The sequence below is a fragment of the Heterodontus francisci genome, chromosome 13, assembly GCF_036365525.1.
Source record: "Heterodontus francisci isolate sHetFra1 chromosome 13, sHetFra1.hap1, whole genome shotgun sequence".
In the NCBI taxonomy this organism is placed as follows: Eukaryota; Metazoa; Chordata; class Chondrichthyes; order Heterodontiformes; family Heterodontidae; genus Heterodontus; species Heterodontus francisci.
Window position 1 is genome coordinate 917,083 of NC_090383.1, and position 22,173 is coordinate 939,255.

General features: G+C 42.6%; 1 protein-coding gene across 3 annotated transcripts in view; it reads right to left on the bottom strand.

The window, feature by feature from the left end:
- The window catches only part of LOC137376165 (utrophin-like), a 904,611-nt gene that overhangs the window by 848,893 nt on the left and 33,545 nt on the right, over nucleotides 1-22,173 (bottom strand). Inside the window, exons 1-2 of one of the 3 annotated variants that reach the window (XM_068044197.1) lie at nucleotides 16,434-16,646; nucleotides 3,443-3,658 (exon numbers count right to left, since the gene is read on the bottom strand). In XM_068044197.1, coding sequence (XP_067900298.1) covers nucleotides 3,443-3,527 — 85 coding nt within the window. In that variant the 5' untranslated portion in view covers nucleotides 3,528-3,658; nucleotides 16,434-16,646. Of the gene's footprint in view, nucleotides 1-3,442; nucleotides 3,659-12,780; nucleotides 12,901-16,433; nucleotides 16,647-22,173 lie in introns of those variants that run through there. The other 2 variants (XM_068044199.1, XM_068044198.1) reach the window with 2 other exon arrangements.

The following is a 22,173-nucleotide window of genomic DNA, read 5'->3' on the forward strand; positions in this document are numbered from 1 at the left end:
AGAGCTTCGGCTCAGAGTCACTGAACTGGAGTCTGAACTACAGACACTGCTACATATCAGGGAGGGAGAAAGTTACCTGGACACTTTGTACCAGGAGGCGGTCACACCCCTTAGGATAGGGTCCTCTGATTTGATCAGTGGTCTGGGACAGGAGAGAGTGGCTGCAGCTGAGGCAGGTAAGGGGTAACAGAGGGCAGGAGTGCAGCAGCCTCAGCCTTTGTGGTTGTCCAACAGGCTTGAGGTTCTTTCAGCTTGGAGCTGCAGGGTGGATGAGCAACCTGACCATGGCACCATGGTACAGGAAGCCATTCAAGTGGAGGAAGCAAATAGAAATGTAGTGGTAGTAGGGCACAGTATAGTTAGGGGGATTGACACTGTTATCTGCAGCAAAGAGCGAGAGTCTGGATGGCTGTGTTGCCTGCCCGGTGCACGGTTCGTGCATCTGCTCAGGGCTGGAGAGGAACTTACAGTGGGAGGGGCAGGATCCAGTCGCCGTGGTCCATGTAGGCACCGACGACATAGGCAGGACAAGGAAAGAGGATCTGCATAGTCAGTATGAGGAACTAGGCGCCAAATTAAGCAGAACCTCAAAGGTAATAATCCCTGGATTACTACCTGAGCCACGTGCAAATTGGCATAGGGCAAATAAGATTAGAGAAATTCATGCGCGGCTCAAAGACTGGTATGGTAGAAGTGGGTTCCAGTTCGTGGGGCATTGGCACCAGTACTGGGTAAAGTGGTGGCTGTACCATTGACGGTCTACACCTGAACGATGCTAGGGCCATTGTTCTAGCGAGCCGCATAACTACGGAAGTAGAGAGGGTTTAATACTGAATAGTGGGGGCAAAGGATCAAATTTGGAAAGATATGGTAAATCAAGGAGTAGAGACAAGAGAGAAAGGTATTAATACGGGAAATGATAGACTGTGACAGGAAGAGACAGAGCTTACAAATCTAAGAGTAAATCAACAGATAAGGCTTGAGCTTACAAAAATAATAAAAGGACAAAAATAAAGGCTCTGTATCTGAATGCACATGGCATTCGAAACGAAACAGATGAACTGAGAGTGCAAATAGAAATAAATAAGTACAATCTGATAGCCATTACAAAGACATGGCTTCAGGACGACATAGATTGGGGCCTGAATATTGAAGCGTACATGGCATTTAGGAAGGACAGGAAGCTCGGAAAAGGTAGAGGGGTAGTGTTAGAAAGCAGTTAGAAAGACTTCTCAGGGGCAATTAGGGATGGGCAATAAATGCTGGCCCAGCCGGCGACGCCCACATCCCATGAATGAATTTAAAAAATTAATGATGTTATTAGCACAATAGAGAGGGTTGACCTAAGTTCAGGAGACCAGGATGTAGCAGCAGTTTGGGTAGAGATGAGAAATCATAAAGGCAAGAAGTCAATTGTGCAAGTGGTGTACATGCCACTTAACATTAACCACACTGTAGGACGGGGTATAAAGGAAGAAATAATAGCAGCTTGTCAGAAATGGTACAGTGATAATTATGGGGGATTTTAACCTACATACAGACTGGAACAATCAGAAGGGCAGAGGTAGCTAGATCAGAAGTACATAGAATGTTTTCGGGATAATTTCTTAGAACAATACGTTCTGGAGCCAACAGACAGCAGGCTGTACTAGAAGCTGGCATTGTGCAACGAGATAGGATTAACTAATGATCTGATAGTCAAGGCGTCCTTAGGTTGCAGCGATCATAAAATGTTTGAATTTTACATTCAGCTTGAAGAGAAGAGTGAGTCTAAGACTAGTATTTTAAACTTAAAAAGGCAATTATGAGGGCATGAAAGCAGAGCTAGCAAAAGTGAACTGGCAAATTGGGTTAAGGGATAGGTCAATAGAGATGCAGTGGCAGACATTTAAGGGGATATTCCAGAATACACAGAACAGATACATTTCAACGATAAAGAAAAATTCCAAGGGTGGGACCTACCATCCATGGTTAACTAAAACAGCTAAACATAGTATCAAACTTAAAGAAAAAGCCTATAATTGCGCCGAGATGGGAGGCAGGTCAGAAGATTGGACAGAATATAAAAAACAGCAAAGAATGACTAAAAGATTGATAAGGAAGGTAGAATTGGATAGAATTCTTTGGCACGTTATTCAAGTGCGGGGTTGTACCAGGTCATCTCAGCTGAGCCCAATCTTTTCCTTGCCCATCTCTGCAGCAGCAGTCACTGGATACTAATAACTTGGGACCCAGATGCCCTTAGTTTACTTTCCTTTCCCCTTCTTCCATTTTGGAGCATAACCTGTTGTGTCTCTCTGCTACTCTGGCTAAAAATGATTGAATCGGTACAGGGATAAAACCTGGAGCATTTCATAGAATGGTTACAGCTTAGGAGGAGGTATGTTCGGCCCGTCGTGTCTATGCCAGCTCTTTGCAAGAGTAACTCGCCTAATCCCACTGACCCCGCCTTTCCCCTGCAGCCCTGCAAATTTTTTCTCTTCAGATAATTATCCAGTTCTCTCTTGAAAGCCTCAATTGAATCTGCCTCCGCCACAATCTCAGGCAGTGCATTCCAGATCCAAACTGCTCGCTGCGTAAAAAGGTTTTTCCTCATGTTGCCGTTGCTGTTACTTCTTTTGCCAACAACAGATTATTGTCCTCTAGTTCTGGATCCTTTCACCAATGGGAACAGTTTCTTCCTATCTAATCCATCCACACTCCTTGTGATTTTGAACAATTCCATCAAATCTCTTAAATCTTCTCTTCATGGAGAGCAGTCCCAGCTTCTCCAACCTATCCCAGTAACTGAAGTTCCTCATCCCTGGAACCAATCTCGTAAATCTTTCCTGCACCCTCTCTAACGCCTTAACATCCTTCCTAAAGTGTGGTGCCCTGAATGGACACAGTACTCCAGTTGATGCTGAATCAGTGTTTTATACAGATTACTCTCAGCCCCAATTTATAAGAACATACGAACATACATACGAATTAGGAGCAGGAGTAGGCCACTTGGCCCTTCGATCCTGCTCCGCCATTCAATAAATTCATGGCTGAACTGATTGCTCAACATTTCTACCTACCTCCGATAACCTTCCACACCCTCATCAAGAATCTATCCACCTCTGCCTTTAAAATATGTGTAAAATGATATCTTGAAGAAGAAAGTACCGTATGTTGCACTGTGGTGTCAGAGATGAATGGAAACAGTACAAGCTACAAGGTGAAGAAAGTGGATATGAATATACTGAAAGCGTCACTGATCTGAAACGTTAACTCTGCTTCTCTCTCCACAGATGCTACCAGACCTGCTCAGTATTTCCAGCATTTCTTGTTTTTATAACTAAAATAACTAGTTAGTCTCAACAGAGACAGATACATTGCAAATTATGAACACCCAAGCTAAAGAGAAGGAAAAGCTCAGCCAGGGTTCTCAGATACTATGAAACTTTCTCTGACATACCTGATCTCCATCTGATGATGTCACCAAACTCATTCGCTGGACTCCCGCAGCCAGCATTTCTCCCCCCACTTGCAACCTTGGCCATAGTTAATGTCAGACAACCTGCCACAGCCTAAATCCACTGTTGGGTCAGTTAAGAAAATGTGGCAAGCTTCAGGCAGTCCTTTTTCTCCAGAATTCCCTCATGTACGGTGCCTCTAGTTGGATCCACAACACCTAAATAATTCAGAGGGGAAATAATGAATGATCCACCATGAAACAAAACATTTTGGATTTACATGTAATTAAGAGCATTTGAAGGAAAATTTTAAACTGTATATTTTATATATTTGAAACTCTAAGCAAACATATCAACTAGTCAACAGCACACCCTCCACACAGTTTAAACAAAGAACTTGCATCTAGAAAGCATCTTTCACATCCTCATAGGCATTAGATGATTTTTTTTTTTAAATTGTTGTCACTATTATCTAGCCACAGGCTGTAGCCAATTTGTGACGAGCAAAATCCCATAAATAGTAAACAAAATAAATGTTCACAATTGGTTTTGGTGGTGTTGGTTGAAGGATAATAGTTGGCCAGGACACACAGAACTCCTTGCACGTCTTTGAAAAGGTGCAATGGAATCTTTTACATTCACCTGGACAGCCACATAAAACCTCAGTGCACTAGCTATGCCCCCCAAATTGGTATCAACTGCCGCTTGGCACCATACCAATTTCCGAGTCCAAACCATTTCTGTATATGGTCCCAGTACAGATCCCAAAAGGACACCACTTCCTACTTTGTGCTAGTCCAAGTAATTTCCCTAAACACATACTCTCTGTTGTCTATTTCAATCCATTCTCCTACCTGACTCCAGTCACTGCACTTTATAGTACTGAGCTGATCTCAGCTGTAATCAGCATACTAAAATTGGTCTTGGCTTCCCCAGGCTGGGAAGGGTGCCAAAGATCAGTCAAGCTTCCTGTTTCAAACTGCTAGTGAACCGTGAGAGAAAATGAGGTGACTCACAAAATGCTCCAGTACAAAAATGGCCATTCAGCCCAACAGGTCTGAACTGGTATTGTTTCCACATTTCATCTAATCTAATTTCACTCCCCTGTTCAATCTCCATACGCTTTAACATTCCTCTTTTTAAAGAAACTCTCTGTATCCCTTTGTGACCAGGATTGGTCTCAGTTGTGTAGCCCGCCCCCACCCCACCCCAACATTTGAATGTCCTGCTGAAACCCAATGTATGGGTACACATATGAACAACTGCTACTCTGTCAAGATGCTAGGCCTGTCTGCATTTATGGTATGGTACCAGACCAAGAGGCACCACCTACAGGAGATGAAAAACTAAAGCAGCATTGTTGTTTCAAAAAATTATTTTAAGATTAGTGCGAAATACAACCAAAGGAATCAGTCATGAGAGTTTAGGGTAGTGTGGGTATTGATCCAGGATGTAATTTTAGCAACGTGTCAAATCGTGGTAGTTTTACAACTTCAAGCATATTCATTTACACTTTCTGATTGAACAGATTAGACAATCATTTTCACTACTCAGACACAGTGTAAACAGCTTTGGGTTAATCCCAGCATTGTTTTTAAATACATCATTTCCATCTTCTCTCACAGGTTCAAGTCCCACTCCAGAGACTTAGGCCCAGAATTCAGGCCAACAGTCCTAGTGCAGTACTGCGAGAGCACTGTACTGTCTGAGGTGCCATCTTTTGGATGAGACCTCTCAAGTGAACATAAAAGATCCTATGGCACTATTCAAAGAAGAACACAGGAATTCCTCCCTGTCCAATATTTGCCACTCAATAAATATCTCAAAAACAGGTTATCTGCTCATTTATCTCACTGCCACTTGTGGGATCTTGCTATGCACAATTTTGGTTGCCACATTTCCTACATTACAATACTGACTATGCTCCAAAAGTACTTCAATAGCTGTAAGGTGCTGAGGTTGTGAACAGCAGTATGTAAATGCAAGCTATTTCCTTTCTTATCCTCTAGGTGAAGGTAGACTTTTTGCAGAATCATTCCAACTAGATTGAATGCCTGCCCATAGCTTAAAATACCGAACAGGTTTTTATTTCTCCCTACAATGTCATCATAAGGATTTCAGTATAATACAGTAGATCTACAGTAAATTACATAGTGTGGGCGGCATATTTTGACATATAAACATTAGGATGAAATAATAATAATTGATGATCTGTTACAGGTGATGAGATTAATAGTGATAACTGGAAGTAATGAATTTAAGACAGTCCCATAAGCAGCTTGCTGGAACATTAAAGCGTATTGACTTGTGGATTTTTTTCCCTAAATATACCTAGTGACATCATTGTGCTAGTATGGGGAGTGTCTTCTAGTCCACTTGAAGTCCCTCGGCCTGGACAACCTAGCCCTTTAACTCAGCTAACTCAATCCTGTTCACACTTATACTTCCTATTCACTGTTATTGCCAGTTTGAAATTTGTGGAACTGAAGGTTTGGAAAGGTGGATCCTAAACCAGATCAAGAGCTGTTCAGGTCAGCAACTTAAGATAAATGCAAATTGAGAGAGACAGCATTCCCCGTGCCTGAGACCACACCCTGAAATGTAAACACTGGTAATCTCCGGACCACTGGGAACCAAAACACGCACCATGTAGAATCACCATGTTGAAGGAGAGGTTACTTCCCAGGTACACCCAGCAGCACGGAAAACAGTGGGGGATACTACCTAATGGCCCTTTAACAAGCCACACAATCACTAACAACACGTCAATAGTTAACGAAAAAGGGGAAATCTGCACTCCAAGGTCACACATCTTGTGTGTATTAATAGAAGAAAATGTATTTCAAAGCAAGCCAAGTTTACAACTCACCATTAACTATGTCCTAGGAACATCAAAGACACACATCTACCACTAAAACCTGGCAGCTTTTGTAATTTAAGAGTTTGATCTTCAGTTAGAAGACGAAAATAATTTAGGAAAAAAGGAGCAATAAAGAATGTGACCACTACAGAGAGGCCTTATTAAAGGGGTAAACTTGGTGACCAACTAATGAATGTGCAGCTTCCCATGAACGTTCTAATTTCATTATGATTGATTCTCTGCTGAGGCAGTTGGATGATTTGATTTTTTTTTATTTTAAACCGACTGTCATAAATTTTAGCAAAGTCTGCGCTGCAGAAATGTACGTGCTATCTTGTTCATTATACTGGCATTCATGTTTTACTTTTTCTTGTACACTGCTACAACCAGGTGAGAAAGAGGTCTAGGGTTCCCTTTCAACCTTCACCTGGTCTTACCGTAACAAGGTTTTATTTTTAAACACACCGTGTTTTTAGCTTCCCCTTGGTTGAATCCTTGTTCACCACTTTCTAATTATAAAGTAAAGAAACCAGCACAAACAGGCTTCCTTAGGTCTAAAGAAGAAAAGTTGAAATTTATTAAACTTAAACTCTAATTCGGTTAACGTCGATGGATAGACGCCACGCCCACGCTAGCATGCATACGCAATACACACGTTCAAATAGCGACAGAAAAGAGAAGAAAAATAAAGTAGAAAAGTATGAGGCAATATTTGAAGAGTTTTTGTTACTGTTCTTCGAGCTCACTGTAGAGTCCTTGATTGTGGATAGATCTTGCTTTTCATTGGGGCCCAGTATTATTCTTCAGCCTTATTCGCTGTTGAAGACTTTTCTCTCTTGGAGTTCATGTGCCTTCAGTGGATTCAGAGTTCCGAGAGAAAGAGATGGGAGCAGGCAGACAGGAGGGGCTGTGGTGAGCCAGCCAGGAGAGATCTTCTCAGTTTAGGAGCATTCTGCTTTCTGCCCAAACTGTTTGTACAAATTCATAAAACTCAGGTTGTCCAGCAGGTTAGTCATGTGACTAGCTGGTTTGACCATGTTTGTTCGTGTATTTGGCCATCTTAGCAGTCAACCTGGAATGCAAGCTCCCTCTCCTTCAACGTCTGGTGATCAAAAGTCCATTGTGGGTTGAATGTGTCAGGGAATGGTCCTTTGTCCTTTCCAAGCACTGTTTATTAATATGCAAATGTCTTTCCAGCCAAGGGTCCATTGTGGGTTGAATGTGTCAGGGAATGGCTGCTTTGTCCTTCCAAACACTGTCTGTTAATATGCAAATGTCTTTCCAGCCAAGATCTGGTAATTTTTTTTAAAGCAAGTCCTTTCTTCACTTCAACAGTTTAACATTTAATGTCCATGTGGTGAAATTAATATGCCTCATGCTTGGCAGGTGGGGGCCTGCATGGCAATACCCTGTTTCACTATGTTGCCTTCTACTCTAATTGTTTCAGTGTATGTCACATTAACACAAAAGATACTGAGACTCGGTATGTCAGTGTTCTCCAATATAGCCACCCCGTGAATAAGGCCTGGTTTTAATTACAAAATATTTTCCAAATTAAAGTTGGCAAGTCCAAGCTGCCTGGCAGCTTTCTAGCTAGGGAAGGAGAAACAAATTCTGAGCCAGAGCTCCCACTGATCATCACTATTCAATAACACCTTTTGAAAGTCAGTACGTGGACACTGGGTGAAGACAGAAACAAACACATTGCAATGCCCCTCTTCAAATAGCTTTGACGTGTCCAACTTTTTGAATCCTGCAGATCCAGCTACCACAAGCAGCAAGCAATTCTCAACTCTCACTCAAAGACAGGATTCCACCTCATCGAGGAAAGAAAAATGCAACTTAACCAACATGCAAAAAAAACTCCAAGCCCCTCCAAAACACAAAGTCCACTGCAAATATTTCTTGGCTGCCTTCACGTCAATTACCTTTTTGCTGATCACTTATCAGCCTAGTCTGGTCTGTTCGCCCAGCACCCACCATTTTCTTCCTAGTCAACTATATCCCTCTGCCTTCTACCTTATTCACTTCCTACTGTCAGCGCTACCACAGCCATTCACCTTTCCTTCTCCGTGTCCACCATCTATGCTCGAAGTTTAAACGCAAATGCTCCAGCCTCAGTTCTTTGAATTCCTGGGCCTGTGGGGAGCTTCTGAAGGCTGGTCCCTGATTAGCTGATATAGGCGATTGAAGGAGTACCAACCAGGGAGCAGCCGTCAGCAGCCTCTCCCAGGCCTGAGAAATTTAAAGAGTTGGGGCTGGATTAAAAGTAGAAGTCAGCACTGAAAAGGGGGCCAGTTACCCTGCACAGGCGACCTCAGCCAGAAACAAAAAATGACAGCATTAACCAGATCTATCATCCAGCTCTGTGGCCAAAGTTAGGGTCATCACAGACAGTGCACCACAGAGAAAAATAGGCACAAAATACATTGAAAATTCTTCTCTACCACTTCTTCCTTTACTTTCTAATTCAATGGTCTAAAGGAAGACACTCACCATTTGTTTACACTGTCATTATGGTGAGCTCAGTCAAACATAGACAATGTATCATGAATCTGCTCATTTAGACTGAGCAACAAACCCAAAGATTAAAAAGGTTTTACTGGTACCTGTAATCATTAGCTAGGTCACAGTTCAATGCATTTCCAAACTTTTTTTGGTCCTAACTTTGACTTCTGCAGATGTTGAATCAAGCTGGGACACATTTCCATGATAGTCCTTCAGAATCTCACCCAAGTGACCTGCGTGAGCTTAGACAATGAAATGCTGATATTCTACTTGACCATGAAGGGCATCACAGCCAAGCCCAACCCCACCTACACCCAAAGTGCACACAAACACACACTTCCAGTAAAGGTGGGTAGGAGATCAGTGGATAACTGTCAGAAGCAGCAAGTGTGAATACACTTTCCTCCCTGTTTTACCCAGGTGCCAAGACCAACTAACTCAGAAGAGATCAGGGAACACACTTGGAGCCTTCCTGCTCACAAGAACACAGACATAGAAGAGGAGGAAGACCATATAGCCCATCGAGCCTGCTCCACAATTCAGTACAATCATGGTTGATCTTGGGCTACAATTCTACTTTCCTGCCTGCTCCCCACATCCCTTGATTCCCTGCAAGACCAAAAATCTATCTGTCCCACTCTTAAATGTATTCAATGATGAAGCATCCACAACTCTCTGGGGTAGAGAATTCCAAAGATTCACAACCCTTTGAGTGAAGTAATTTCTCCTCATCTCAGTCCTGAATGATTGATCCCTTATCCTGAGGCTGTGTCGCCATGTTCTAGATTCCCTGACCAGTGGGAACAATCTCTCAACTTCTACCCTATCAAGCCCTTTCAGAATTCTTGTATATCTCAATTAGATCGCCTCTCATTCTTCTAAACTCCAAAGTATATAGGCCCAATTAACTCAGCCTCTCATAGGACAACTCCCTCACCCCAGGGACCAATTTAGTAAATCTTCGCTGCACCGCCTCCAGTGCAAGCATATTCTTTCTTAAATGTGAAGACCAAAACCTCACAGAGTTCAGGCACGGTCTCACCAAGCCCTGTACAATTTTAGTAAGACTTCTTTATTCCTGTACTCCAGTCCCCTTGGAATAAAGGCCATCATGCCATTGGCTGCACCTGCATGTTAACTTTGTGCGTTCCTTGTAAGAATACCCCCAAGTCTCTCTGAACATCAACACTTACCAGTTTTACACTTTACAAAAATATTCTGCTTTTCTATTTTTACAACCAAAGTGAACAACTTCACACTTTCCTACGTTATACTCCATTTGCCATCTTTTTGCCCACTCACTTAACCTGTCTATATCTCTTTGCAGCCTCTCTACATCCTCCCCGCAGCTTACCTTTCCACCAAGCTTTGTATCAGCAAACTTACATACTTTACTGTTTGTCTCTTTATCCAAGTCATTGACAGAGTGTAAATAGCTGAGGCCCCAGCACTGATCCTTGCAGCACCCCACTATTCACTGCCTGCCAATTTGAAAATGCCCCATTTATGCCCACACTCTGCTTCCTGTCTGTTAACCAATCCTCTAGCCACACTAATATATTATCTCAAACACCATGAGCCCTTATCTTGCCTATTAATCTTTTATGTGGCACCTTATCAAATGTCTTTTGAAAATCCAGGTCTACCACATCTACTGGTTCTCCTTTATCTACCCTACTAGTTACATCCTCAAAAATCACTAATAAATTTGTCAAACAGGATCTCCCTTTAATAAAACCATGCTAACTTGTTCTCATCATACTATGCTTTTCCAAGTGCAATGTTAAGACTTCTTTAATAATAGTTTCCTGCATTTTCTCAACGACTGATATTAGGCTAACTGGCCTGTAGTTGCCCATTTTCTCTCTACCTCCTTTTTTGAAAAGCTGTGTACCATTTGCCAACTTCCAATCTGACAGGGCCATTCCTGAATCTAAGGAATTCTGGAAAATCATAGCCAGCGCATCCACTATCTCTGCAGCTATCTCTTTTAGAACCCTAGGCCATCTGGTCCCGGGGACTTGTCAGATTTTAGTCCCTCAAGTTTCTCCAATACTTTTTCTCAGCTGATATTAATTTCCTCACTCTTTTTAGCCCCTAGGTTACTGCCTATTTCTGGTATGAAGCTTGTATCTTCGACTGTGAAGACAGACACAAAATATTTGTTCAATGCCTCTGCCATTTCCTCATTCCCCATGATGATTTCTCCTGTCTCTGCCTCTAAGGGACCAATGTCTACTTTAGCTACTCTTTTACGTACTTACAAAAGCTCTTACAATCTGTTTTTATATTGCTAGCTAGTTTACTCTCATTCTATTTTTTCTCTCATCAACTTTTTGGTGGCCCTTTGATGGTTTCTAAAACACTCCCAATCCTCAGGCTTGCTATAATTTTTTGCAACATTGCAAGCCTCTTCTTTTAGTCTAATACTCTCCTTAACTTACTAAGTGAGCCACAGATGGGTCTTTCTGGACAAGTTTTTGTTTCTGAACAGAATGTACTTTTTTTGAACTCTTCGAATTGTTTCTTTAAATGTTTCCCACTGTTCATTTACCGCCATGTCTTCCAATCTATTTACCCAATTAACCTTAGCCAGTTCTCCCCTCATACCTTCGTAATTGGCTTTGTTTAAGTTTATGATTCTTGTTTGTGATTGAAAGGTGTCACTTTCAAACTTAACATGAAATTCAATGGTATTATGATCATTATTTCCCGGTGGATCTGTGGGTCAGTGCGCCTCACTGGATAAACTAAACAGAGACAGCCAAAATCCACATGGTACCAAGCAACAGTTTCCATCCAATTCCATGCATTATTCCACTACCACATAATAACAGATTGTTCCTTTAAAGTCACAGGCCAAGAGCAGAATACATATAATAGTTGAAGCATTCATCAACTGTTTAAAAAAAATGACCAATTAAAATCACCCATTAACAAAAACATCTCTTCACTGTTCCAAATATGGACATGGTCAAAATCCTTCACAACAGATCATTACAAATCAGCAAATAATCCTTGCCCACACACATTCCCACCAACAGATCATGTTTCCATTAGAAGCATTAACTGGATTCATATTCTTTGTTGGGGGAATGCACTCCTTGCAGCAAGCATGACATGAACAACAGATTAGTAACCAAATTAGTTGTGCTCTCTCACGGAACTTCTTACAAACGCTGCCTGTTGTGTTCCACAGTGACAAAACCCTTATTCTGCTGAATAATCTGGAACTTCACAATTAGCAGTTGAAATGCTGTGACCAGCAAAATCAGGCTGCACTGTGCACCCAGGAGACTCCAAGCCAGCAGCACACGCCCTCGGCAGGGTGGATCGCACGTGATATTAAAATCCTGCAGTCTGAAGGATTCAGAAGTGATTGGGTTAACAAGACAGAGGCAGGAGCAATGACCAGTTCTGCATACTTCCATCCATTCAACAAAGCGTTTCAAACTGCAGAAACTGCACTAAATTTTTACAACTTGCCAGACATTAAAAAAATGCCAAAAGACACGACACTAGGAAAAAAATGTAGTCCTATGACATTACTCTTTCCAAATGGGAAATGTGCATTTTCCAACATCTGCATTTATGTAATTCAACCAAAATTAAATATCAGCGATCAATATGAAAAACACTCATGTCGGGGCTGCAGTGTCTGGTACCTTCAGTACCCCATCAAGCGGACATGCTTCATACAGCAAGCATCATACACCACAAGGCGGGAGAGCTCACTAACAGGACAAATCCTGTCCTCACCCAAAATCCCCCCACACACGTTCCAGCAGAAGTCACTGAACAGCAATCAGAAACCCATTCCGATCTATCCCCTCCCTAGCCCAGGGATACCAGAGGCCCAAAAGAGCAATCCAGCTGCCGACCGAACTGTGATCTGCTAAGCTAGCACAGTATATATCTTATATCAAACCAGCAACCTCCCTGGTTTAAGATTCAGTTCCACGCTGTACTTACTGACATCCAGAGAGTCTTCACTTACGCTATCAAGCAACCTTCAGTCTAGCACAAGCAGAAGTTAAGAGCCGCCACTAATCATTTAAACAGCACGCACAGAGTTTGATAATTCCACACTCGAGGTCTGTACCCAGAATGAATTTGATCTGTAGTGCTTAATTTCTGCCACTAGGTAGCACAATGACAGAAATTGAGCACTACAACAAAAACACTAAAGTGATTCATTTGCACCACACCCACTCCAGGAAAAATAAGATTCACTGAAAGCTCGAGTTTAACATGGGAAAGGTTTCCCCACACCAAGAGCTGTTTATTCTCCCTAGCTTGGTGCTGAGGGCGCAGGCACATGAACCTCCCCCAAGTCACTTTTGCCTCTGTAGCTAGCTGCCGGGAGATGGCAATGATGCCCTGACACAACTTTCCCCTCTGATTTTGTTCAATCTTTTCTTCCACCACCCAACAGTACAGGACAATACTGCAATTTCCCAATTCAACATACTCACACCAGGAGCCAAGCCTATGAACTTTCATGCTCTGCTGTATTACGTATTACTGCATGGATATTTGGGCCACACAATTCCTAAACCACATGTTCAAATCCACTTGGTACATTCTTATTACTTACCAACACTGCTTTGTGATCCTTGGGATTTATTTAACTGGAGTTACTCCTGAGTTTACAAAATAAGTTAAATTGAGCTGTATTTGACCTATTTGTTTAAAAGTGAAAAAAAGCGTTTCAGGAAAAGCTTAAGCATAAAAATGAAAAATGGAGGAATAAACAAGTGAAAGAAAAAGTAAACACAAATTAGTAAGAGAAAATATAGACAAATATGAAAGGCAAGTAAAAGTGACAGGGGCATTAATTTTCAGTGTGCTGGAGCTATGCGTTTAACAAAATTATTTATAGAAATCTCATGCCCAAAGGGGTTCTATGTTTTCTGCCTCACTTCACATGCTTAAAATGTTTTCTGCATACATGGCTACCTGACTGAAGTTCAAAAATTACAAAGGAAAATCAAAACAATCACCTACAAATGTTACTTCTGTAAAATTAATGTAGCCCACTCCAACATACAGTACCAAAATAAATATTTAAAAATGTATTTATTACCGCTGATTTTCATCTGCACTATGCACAGATTGTCAAATGAGAGGGGGCACACAGGAACACCATCAACAGACAGCTTTTCGTTCAAAATTGCTTATTTCAAATTATCCAATATCACATTTTTAAGCACTGTACAGTGTTATTTACTTTGCACAATTAAAATTATTAGACAACTTTTTTTAGTCACAAAAACAATTTTGAATTATCTGGAGTAGGCTGTAATGCTTTTAACATAATAAAATGTCACAAAAAAGACTTCAGAGGAGCAAAAATAACTGGAAAATGTTGCAATGTTGCATGCCACAATGAACAAAGCAGCCTAGCATAGTTGTTGATATCACTAAGCTAGAAATATCATTATACTGTTACCATAAATTTCACATGATTTTCACTAACATAAACTTATATTTTATTTTTACTGAAAATTTTATTTTTAACAACTAGAAAAAGCAAAGTGGACACTGTACAAACAACTAAAAAGCCAATCCAGGCCACCAACTCTAACCATAATTACTGTTGTATAAATTAAGAACAGACAGCAAGTAAAGGACTCTCACACTACAGGTGAATCTGTTTGACTTGATGATTTGAGCACCAAATAGCTAACAAGATAATATCTCAGTTCCACACTCAATAAAGTCGTCAAAAGTGCAATATGATTTTGTTCGAAATGTGGCTAGTGATAATTTTTGAAGAACACACGCTGGCAGCGAAAGAAAGCAATCTAAGGAATAACAGTGACATTCTTCAATATGACTTCCAGGAACACCACAATTTCTCACTGTTTTTAGAAACAGAAATAACCAAGTAATCTGCTTTCAAACACATAAATTGCTTTGTTGTCTTGGCAAAAGTCGATCTCTAGAAATTAACTCACAAAGGAAACCAATAGTGCCTTGAATGGGCTTGTATTTACCACAACAAACTTGCATTTATATAACAGTTTTAAAAATGAGAAACAACCCAAGACACTTCACAGATCAACAAAACTAAACACTAAGAGCAAGTCAGGGATCTGTGACCAAAAGTATAGTCAAACGGTAGGTTTTAAGAAGACGGTCAAAGGTGGAGAGAGAAGGAACCAGGCACAGAGGTTAAAGTAAGGGTGATGGGGGGGGGGGGGGGGGAGGGGGAGATGTAGGGGGAGCTTCAGTGAGTAGGAGACAGACGTCTGTAAGCTCAGCCACTGATGGAGCAAGGAGAGAGGTCACACACACCAGAATAAAGGTGAAAGTCACTCACTGCCACGAAATCAATACAACTCAGAAATTTGGAATCCTGGGTTTGGCAGTATTGTCCCCTTTTGGTTTGATCCCTTGTCAACATCTTAATTTTACTCTCATCCCACGCCTAAATGGTTTAAGAGTAACAAAGTTTTAGCAAGCTTGCAATATCCTTTGCTTGCCACACTCCATGTTGCATCATCTAACCAGCCTTTCTCGCCATTCCAATCAGACTGCAGATCATTGTGACACAGTCGCACAACTTTGAGCTATACAGATCATGAAGGTCCCGAATTCCACAAAGAAATGTGCTGATCTCAGTCTGGATGTCGGAGCACTTGCAATGGGGAGAAAAATCAACCATCTCCTGCTCACTACACAGTAATCCAGCTAGAAGTGAACACATAAACATGAAGTGAGTACAAGGTTGATCCCCACTGTGACATCCTCTGGGGTCAAATGCCCGGCTCACAAGAACTACCATTCATGTGAGGAACCAGAGCAGAACCAACACAGGATCTGTACACCAGCAAGGAAACAACCCACTCAGGTTATTAGTCAAATCTGATGACTGTTTTACAAGTCAAAGAACAGTTTAGACAGTCAATCTCACAACTGCCAACCATACTGCATCGGCTAATCAAGGCAGAAAATGCTGAAAATGCAATGGTCCATTAAGGAAGACAATTCGAGTGTCCATCTTTCGGTTCATGGCGTGTAACTTGCATCTGAAATATGGAAGACTTTCCTGTTTTCCAACATAAACCTGCCCATCATTTCCTGCATCTTCTGCTTTTATTTCAGATTTCCAGCATTACTGGATTCTTTTCATTTACCCCAACTCATGACAAATGAATGAAAGCTCAGTATCAATGGCCTGACCCATCCACATCAGAAAAAATAGTGCAATGATGGGGTCACTCAGCCACTCACACAAAGCTAACCAAAAGAAACCAACCACCACCTGGAGATTTGGGGGGGTGGGGGGGGGTGGGGGGAGTAACCTGGTAACCCACTCACCAAGGGCATCACCCGACACCCACCCAAGGGCAGCCCGGGCAACCACCCACCCGAAAACAGCCCGGGCGGCCACCCACCCGAAAACAGCCCGGCCACCCACCCACCCGAGAACAGCCCGGGCGGCCAACCACCCACCCGAGAACAGCCCGGGCGGCCAACCACCCACCCACCACGGCCACCCACCCAAGAACAGCCCGGGCCGCCAGCGACCTCCGGTTTAAGCCCGGCGCTCCGTGACTGACAGATCCCTAACTCGAGCGCCCTGAAGCGGTTGCGGAAGCCGCGGTTCCCGTGCTCACCTCAACCCGGCTCCCAGTCGGGATTCCTCGGACCAGCAATGAGCGGCTCACTTAACCGCCGCTTCGCTGCACTCTATCGTTAGTTTTTCTTCAGGCTGGGCCGGGCTGAGTTGCGGTTCCGCCCCCGGGCTGCGGGCTCCAATTTGCGGTTTCCGTTCCGCAAACTCCCGACCGCCGCGGCTCCAACATGGCGGCCCTGCTCACGTGACGGCGCCCTGTCAATCAAGACGGCAGCATAGCGTCACCAGGGGTCAACCCAGGGATCAACCCAACCCAGGGGTCAACCCACAACTCAGGGTCAACCCAGGGGTCAATCCGCATCCCAGGGTCACCTGAACCCAGGGTCAACCTGCAATCCAGGGTCAACCCAGGGGTCAATTCGCAACCCAGGGTTAACCCAGGAGTCAATCCGCAACCCAGGGTCAACACGCAACCCAGGGTCTACCTGCAATCCAGGGTCAATCCGCAAGCCAGGGTCAACCCACAACCGAGGGTCAACCTGCAATCCAGGGTTCACCCAGGGGTCAATCCGCAACCCAGGGTTAACCCAGGGGTCAATCCGCAATACAGGGTCACCCGACAACCCAGGGGTCAATCTGCAATCCAAAGTCAACCCACATCTCATGGTTCACCTGCAATCCAGGGTCATCCTGTAATCGAGGGGTGAACCTGCAACCCAGGGGTCACCTGCATTCCAGGGGTTAGACAGGAATCCAGGGATCAACCTGCAATATAGTGGTAAACAGGATTCCTGAGGTCACTCCACAGCCTCCCCTTACTCTATTTGGTAACCACACTTATTTAAAGTTTTCATCCTGAGTCATTTCATCCCCTCAAATATCAAAATATGTTAGCTCCCACAACAATGCCCAGTCTGTGGTGTCCTGGTCAAATTCCATCCTTACTGAAAACAGATTGTCCAGTCATTTATCTCATTTCCTATTGGTGGGACTTCACTGTGTGCAAACAGGTTGCCATGGTTCCCTACATAACAGTAACTAGATTTTGAAAGTACTTCATTGCCCGTGATAAGCAATTTTGGACAAGCTGAGAATATGGAAGGCTTTATAGAAGTGTAAATTCTTCCTTTGTTAGAAAGCTACATGTTACTGGCAAAGTTCACACAGACCCTCCATGTGTTTGTTGTTAGGTATTAGTCGTGGCTTGGTTGTTGGCACATTTAACTCTGAGATGAAAGTTGTCAGTTTAAGTCTCACTCCGACACTGGAACACAAAAATCGAGTCTGACACTCCAGTGCAGTACTGAGGAAGTGTGGCAGTGTTAGAGGTGCTGTCTTTTGGATGAGACCTTAAACCAAGGACCCTTGTGCCCTCTCAGGTGGACATAAAAGATCCCATTGCACTATTTTGTAGAACAGCAGGGGAGTTATCCCTGGTGTCTTGGCAATCAACATCATAAAAACAGACTACAGATACTGAGGGCTCAAGGCTGCAGAAAACCTGGAGGAACACAAAAATGTAGGGCAAAATTTAAAAGGAAATTAGAAAAGCAAAGAAAGAGCATAAAAATTGGCAAGTAAAATCAAGGACAACCCAAAGTTTTTTTTTAAATACAGACAGTGCAAGAGCATAACTAAAGTAAGAGTAGGGTCTATTAGGATTTAACATCTTTGAAAATGGATAAATCCCCACACCCAGACGAAATGCGTCCTAGGCTGCAAAGGAAGCACAAGACAAAATAATGGAGGCTCTGACCATTATTTTCCAATTGTCCCTGGCTGCTAGAGGACTGGAGGACAGCTAACATTGTGCCATTGTTTAAAAAGGAAGAAAGGGATAAACTGAATAATTATAGGCCAGTCAGCCTAACCTCGGTGGTGGGAAAATTATTGGAAAAATTCTGAGGGACAGGATAAATCTTCATTTAGAACGACACAGATTAATCAAAGACAGTCAGCATGGATTTGAGTCTGACTAACATGATTGAATTTTTTTGAGGAGATGACAAGAAGGGTCAATGAGAGTTGTACATTTGATGTAGTCTATATGGATTTTAACAAAGCTTTTGATAAGGTCCCACATGGTAGACTGGTCACAAAAGTAAAAGCTCATGATCCAAAGCAAAGTGGCAACTTGGATCCAAAATTGGCTCAAAGGCAGGAAGCGAAGGGTAATGGTTGATGGGTGTTTTTGTGACTGGAAGTGTTTCCAGTGGGGTTCCGCAGGGCTCTGTACTAGGTCCCTTGCTTTTTGTGGTATATATCTCTCAGGGAATCAAGTGATATGGGGAGTGGGTGGGAAAGTGGAGTTGAGGCCAAGGATCAGCCATGATCATTTTGAATGTCGGAGCAGGCTCGAGAGGCCAAATGTTCTTTCCTGCTCCCATTTCTTGTGTTTTTATCTTCTTATGTCAATGATTTGTACTTGAATGTAAGGGGTATGAAGTTTGCAGATGATACAAAAATTGGCTGTGCGGTTGGTAATGAAGAAGAAAGCTGTAGACTGCAGGAAGGTATCAATATCAGGTGGCAAATGGAGTTCAATCTGGAGAAATGTGAGATAATGCATTTGGGGAAGGCTAACAAGGCAATGGAATACACAATAAATGGTAGGAAACTAAGAGGTTGAGAGGAACAGAGGGACCTTGGACTGTATGTCCACAGATCCCTGAAGGTGTCTGAACTGGTAGATAAGGTGGTCATGAAGGCATATAGGATACTTGCCTTTATTAGCTGAGGCATGGACTTTAAGAGCAGGGAGATTATGCTGGAACTGTATAAAGCGCTAGTTAGGCCACAATTGGAGTACTGCTTGCAGGTCTGGTCACCATACTAGTGGATTGTTTTCACTGGAACGACGGAGGTGGAGGGGCGACATGATAGAGGTTTACAAAGTTATGAGCGGCATGGACAGAGTGGATAGTCAGAAGCATTTTCCCAGGGTGGAAGAGTCAGTTACTAGGGGACATAGGTTTAAGGTGAGAGGGGCAAAGTTTAGAGGGGATGTGCGAGACAAGTTCTTTACACAGAGGGTGATGAGTGCCTGGAACTTGCTGCCGAGGGAGGTGGTGGAAGCAGGTACAAAAGCGACGTTTAAGAGGCATCTTGACAAATACATGAATAGGATGGGAATAGAGGGATACGGTCCCCAGAAGTGCAGAAGGTTTTAGTTTAGGCAGGCATCAAGATCGGCGTAGGCTTCGAGGGCCGAATGGCCTGTTCCTGTGCTGTACTGTTCTTTGTTCTTTGTTCTTTGAAAGATGTGATTGCACTAGAGATGCTACAGGGAAGATTTGCGAAATTGTTGCCTGGACTGGCGAATTGTAGTTATGAGGAAAGATTGCTTCGGCTAGGATTGTTTTCTTTGGAACAAAGGCGGCTTTGGAGAGACCTAATTGAAGTGTATAAAATTATGAGGGGTCTAGATAGCGTGTATCAGAAGGCCCTATTACCATTTGTTGAGGGGACCTTAACCATGGGGCGTAGATTCAGGGTAAGAGGTAGGAGGTTGATCGGGGATTCAAGTGAAATTTTTTTCACACAGAGGAGATTTGGAACTCACTGCCTGAAAGGGTGGTAGAGGCAGAAATCCTCATAACATTTAAAAAAGTACTTGGATATGCACTTGAAGTGTTGTAACCTACAGACCAAGAGCTGGAAAGTGGGAAAAGGCTGGATGGCTCCTTGTTGGCTGACTCAGACATGATGGGCAGAATGGCCTCCTTCCATGCTGTAAATTTCTATGATACTATTATCTGGTCATTATCACATTACTGTTTGTGGGAGTTTCCTGTGTGGAAGTCGGCTGCTGCATTTCTTTACAACAGTGAGAACACTTCAAAAGTACTTCATTGGCTGTCAAGTGTTTTGGGACATCCGGTCGTCATGAAAGACGCTATATAAATGCAAGTCTTTCTTTTTTTTACCGTCCCAAAGTGAGGTGGGGCAGGCAGAGGTGATAGTTCATGAGCTCACTGTTGATGTGAGAGGTTGACAGGTGTGATTATCAGTTCACTAACTTGGTTATAGATCTAGAGAGTGGGGTTTAAACCCATGACTTCCTGACTTAGATGCAAGAATCCAACCACTAAGCCAGAGTTGACGCCTAAATGATGAAATAATGTACCGAGTTAAATATAATTGGAGCACCGCTTTCAGAGATTCAATGTTTACTGATTATTACCTTCAATAGTTTGAAAGCATTAGTGTTTATGATGTCACGCTCATGAAGGGAACAGTGATGAAATATGAAATGAACTGGAGGAATTATGAAATAAAAATCAACTGTTGAACTGAACTCCAAAAAATGGACACATTTGTGCCACAGACGAAATGGAGTAGAGGTCAAGTGACCCCTCCTATACTGTCAATAAACATGTTTGTCTGTTGAAGACAATATCTACTATCCACATCTGAATTAGCTTTGGGGAAAACACATTGAAATGGAAAAGCAGCTCATTCCATGCTAACAACTCCTATCTGCAAGAATGGAGCTAACAAAGACTTTTGCAGACAGACTGACTCCGAAGCCAAGGCCAAAATAATAGGTGTGAAATAACATTTATTTATCAAAATGAACCACATTCAGATGCCATCATGTAACAATCATATGAACCACTCAAGGGGAGACAGCCCTTAGTCACCAGACTGACACCCCAACCTGACAAGTTTCTACCTTAAAAGATATCTCTCTGGAGACAGAGGGAGGGAGAACAGCCAGAGAAGGTCTTTTCCAGACAGAACAGCTGTGAGACTGTTACAGCTAAGCAGGAGACCTGCTGATAACATCTTTTAACTACTGCAGCAGAGAAATTGCATGGTGACTTTGGAACTCCCCATCTGCAAAAAGTAACCAGAATTTCCACCATGGACTTCAATTTGAGGCTTAACCTCAAGGAGCCTGCAATGCTTCATCTTTTTCAAGGCAAAGAATATTCAGGCCTGCACCACTGAAATATTTCCTCCCAAAAAGCTTCTCAAGGTTTTTTTAAACAACAAATTGTTTTACAACAATTGGACTCTAATTGCATGGTACCCTCGACTCGCTATCTTTTCTTGTGTGTGTATGTTCATGTGTGAATGTGTGAGTGGGTGAAGTCACAAATATTTTTCGGTTATTATGTAAAAATAAATATTTATCTTTCTTTTTCTAACCTATGAGTAAACCTGTCATTTGTCTAATTATTTGACCTTTAAAACACTCATGGACTAAAACACTATTTTTAAAACACTATCTGTGGTCAGTTGAGAGGTGAAAAGTCGAAGTCACCCACAACACTTCCCATCTGTCCGTAACAACGGTAGATGGAATTTCTTACTGAAGAATACTTGCATTAAGAAAAAAAAATTCTTCCACTGACATTGTGATCTTGGTGCACCAAACTCAGAGTGTTCCCTGGTAACAAGCAGTTGTGCAACTTCCCCTGTTTACTCAGTTGGTAAGAGTGCAATATGGTACCAAGCTTCACAAACTGGAAAAGTTGTAGGTTGGATCCTTGGTCTATTTTTCCAAGTTTCCTTCCATGCCCCTGGGCTACGGAAGGCCAAATACCATGGAGAATCCTGCTGGTAATCATCCAATAACTCTGCTGTTAAAATGTGGATGCAGTCTTAGAACTCAAGATAAATCCAGACTCTAGTGTAAAACTTCTTCATGTAATGAGTTGTGAGAATGTGGAACACACTGCTTCTGAGGACATGGCTGCAAAGTCAACTGAGGTGTTTAAAAGAGGGATGAATACTTATTTTGGAAGTAAGGGTATGAAAGGATATAGAGAAAG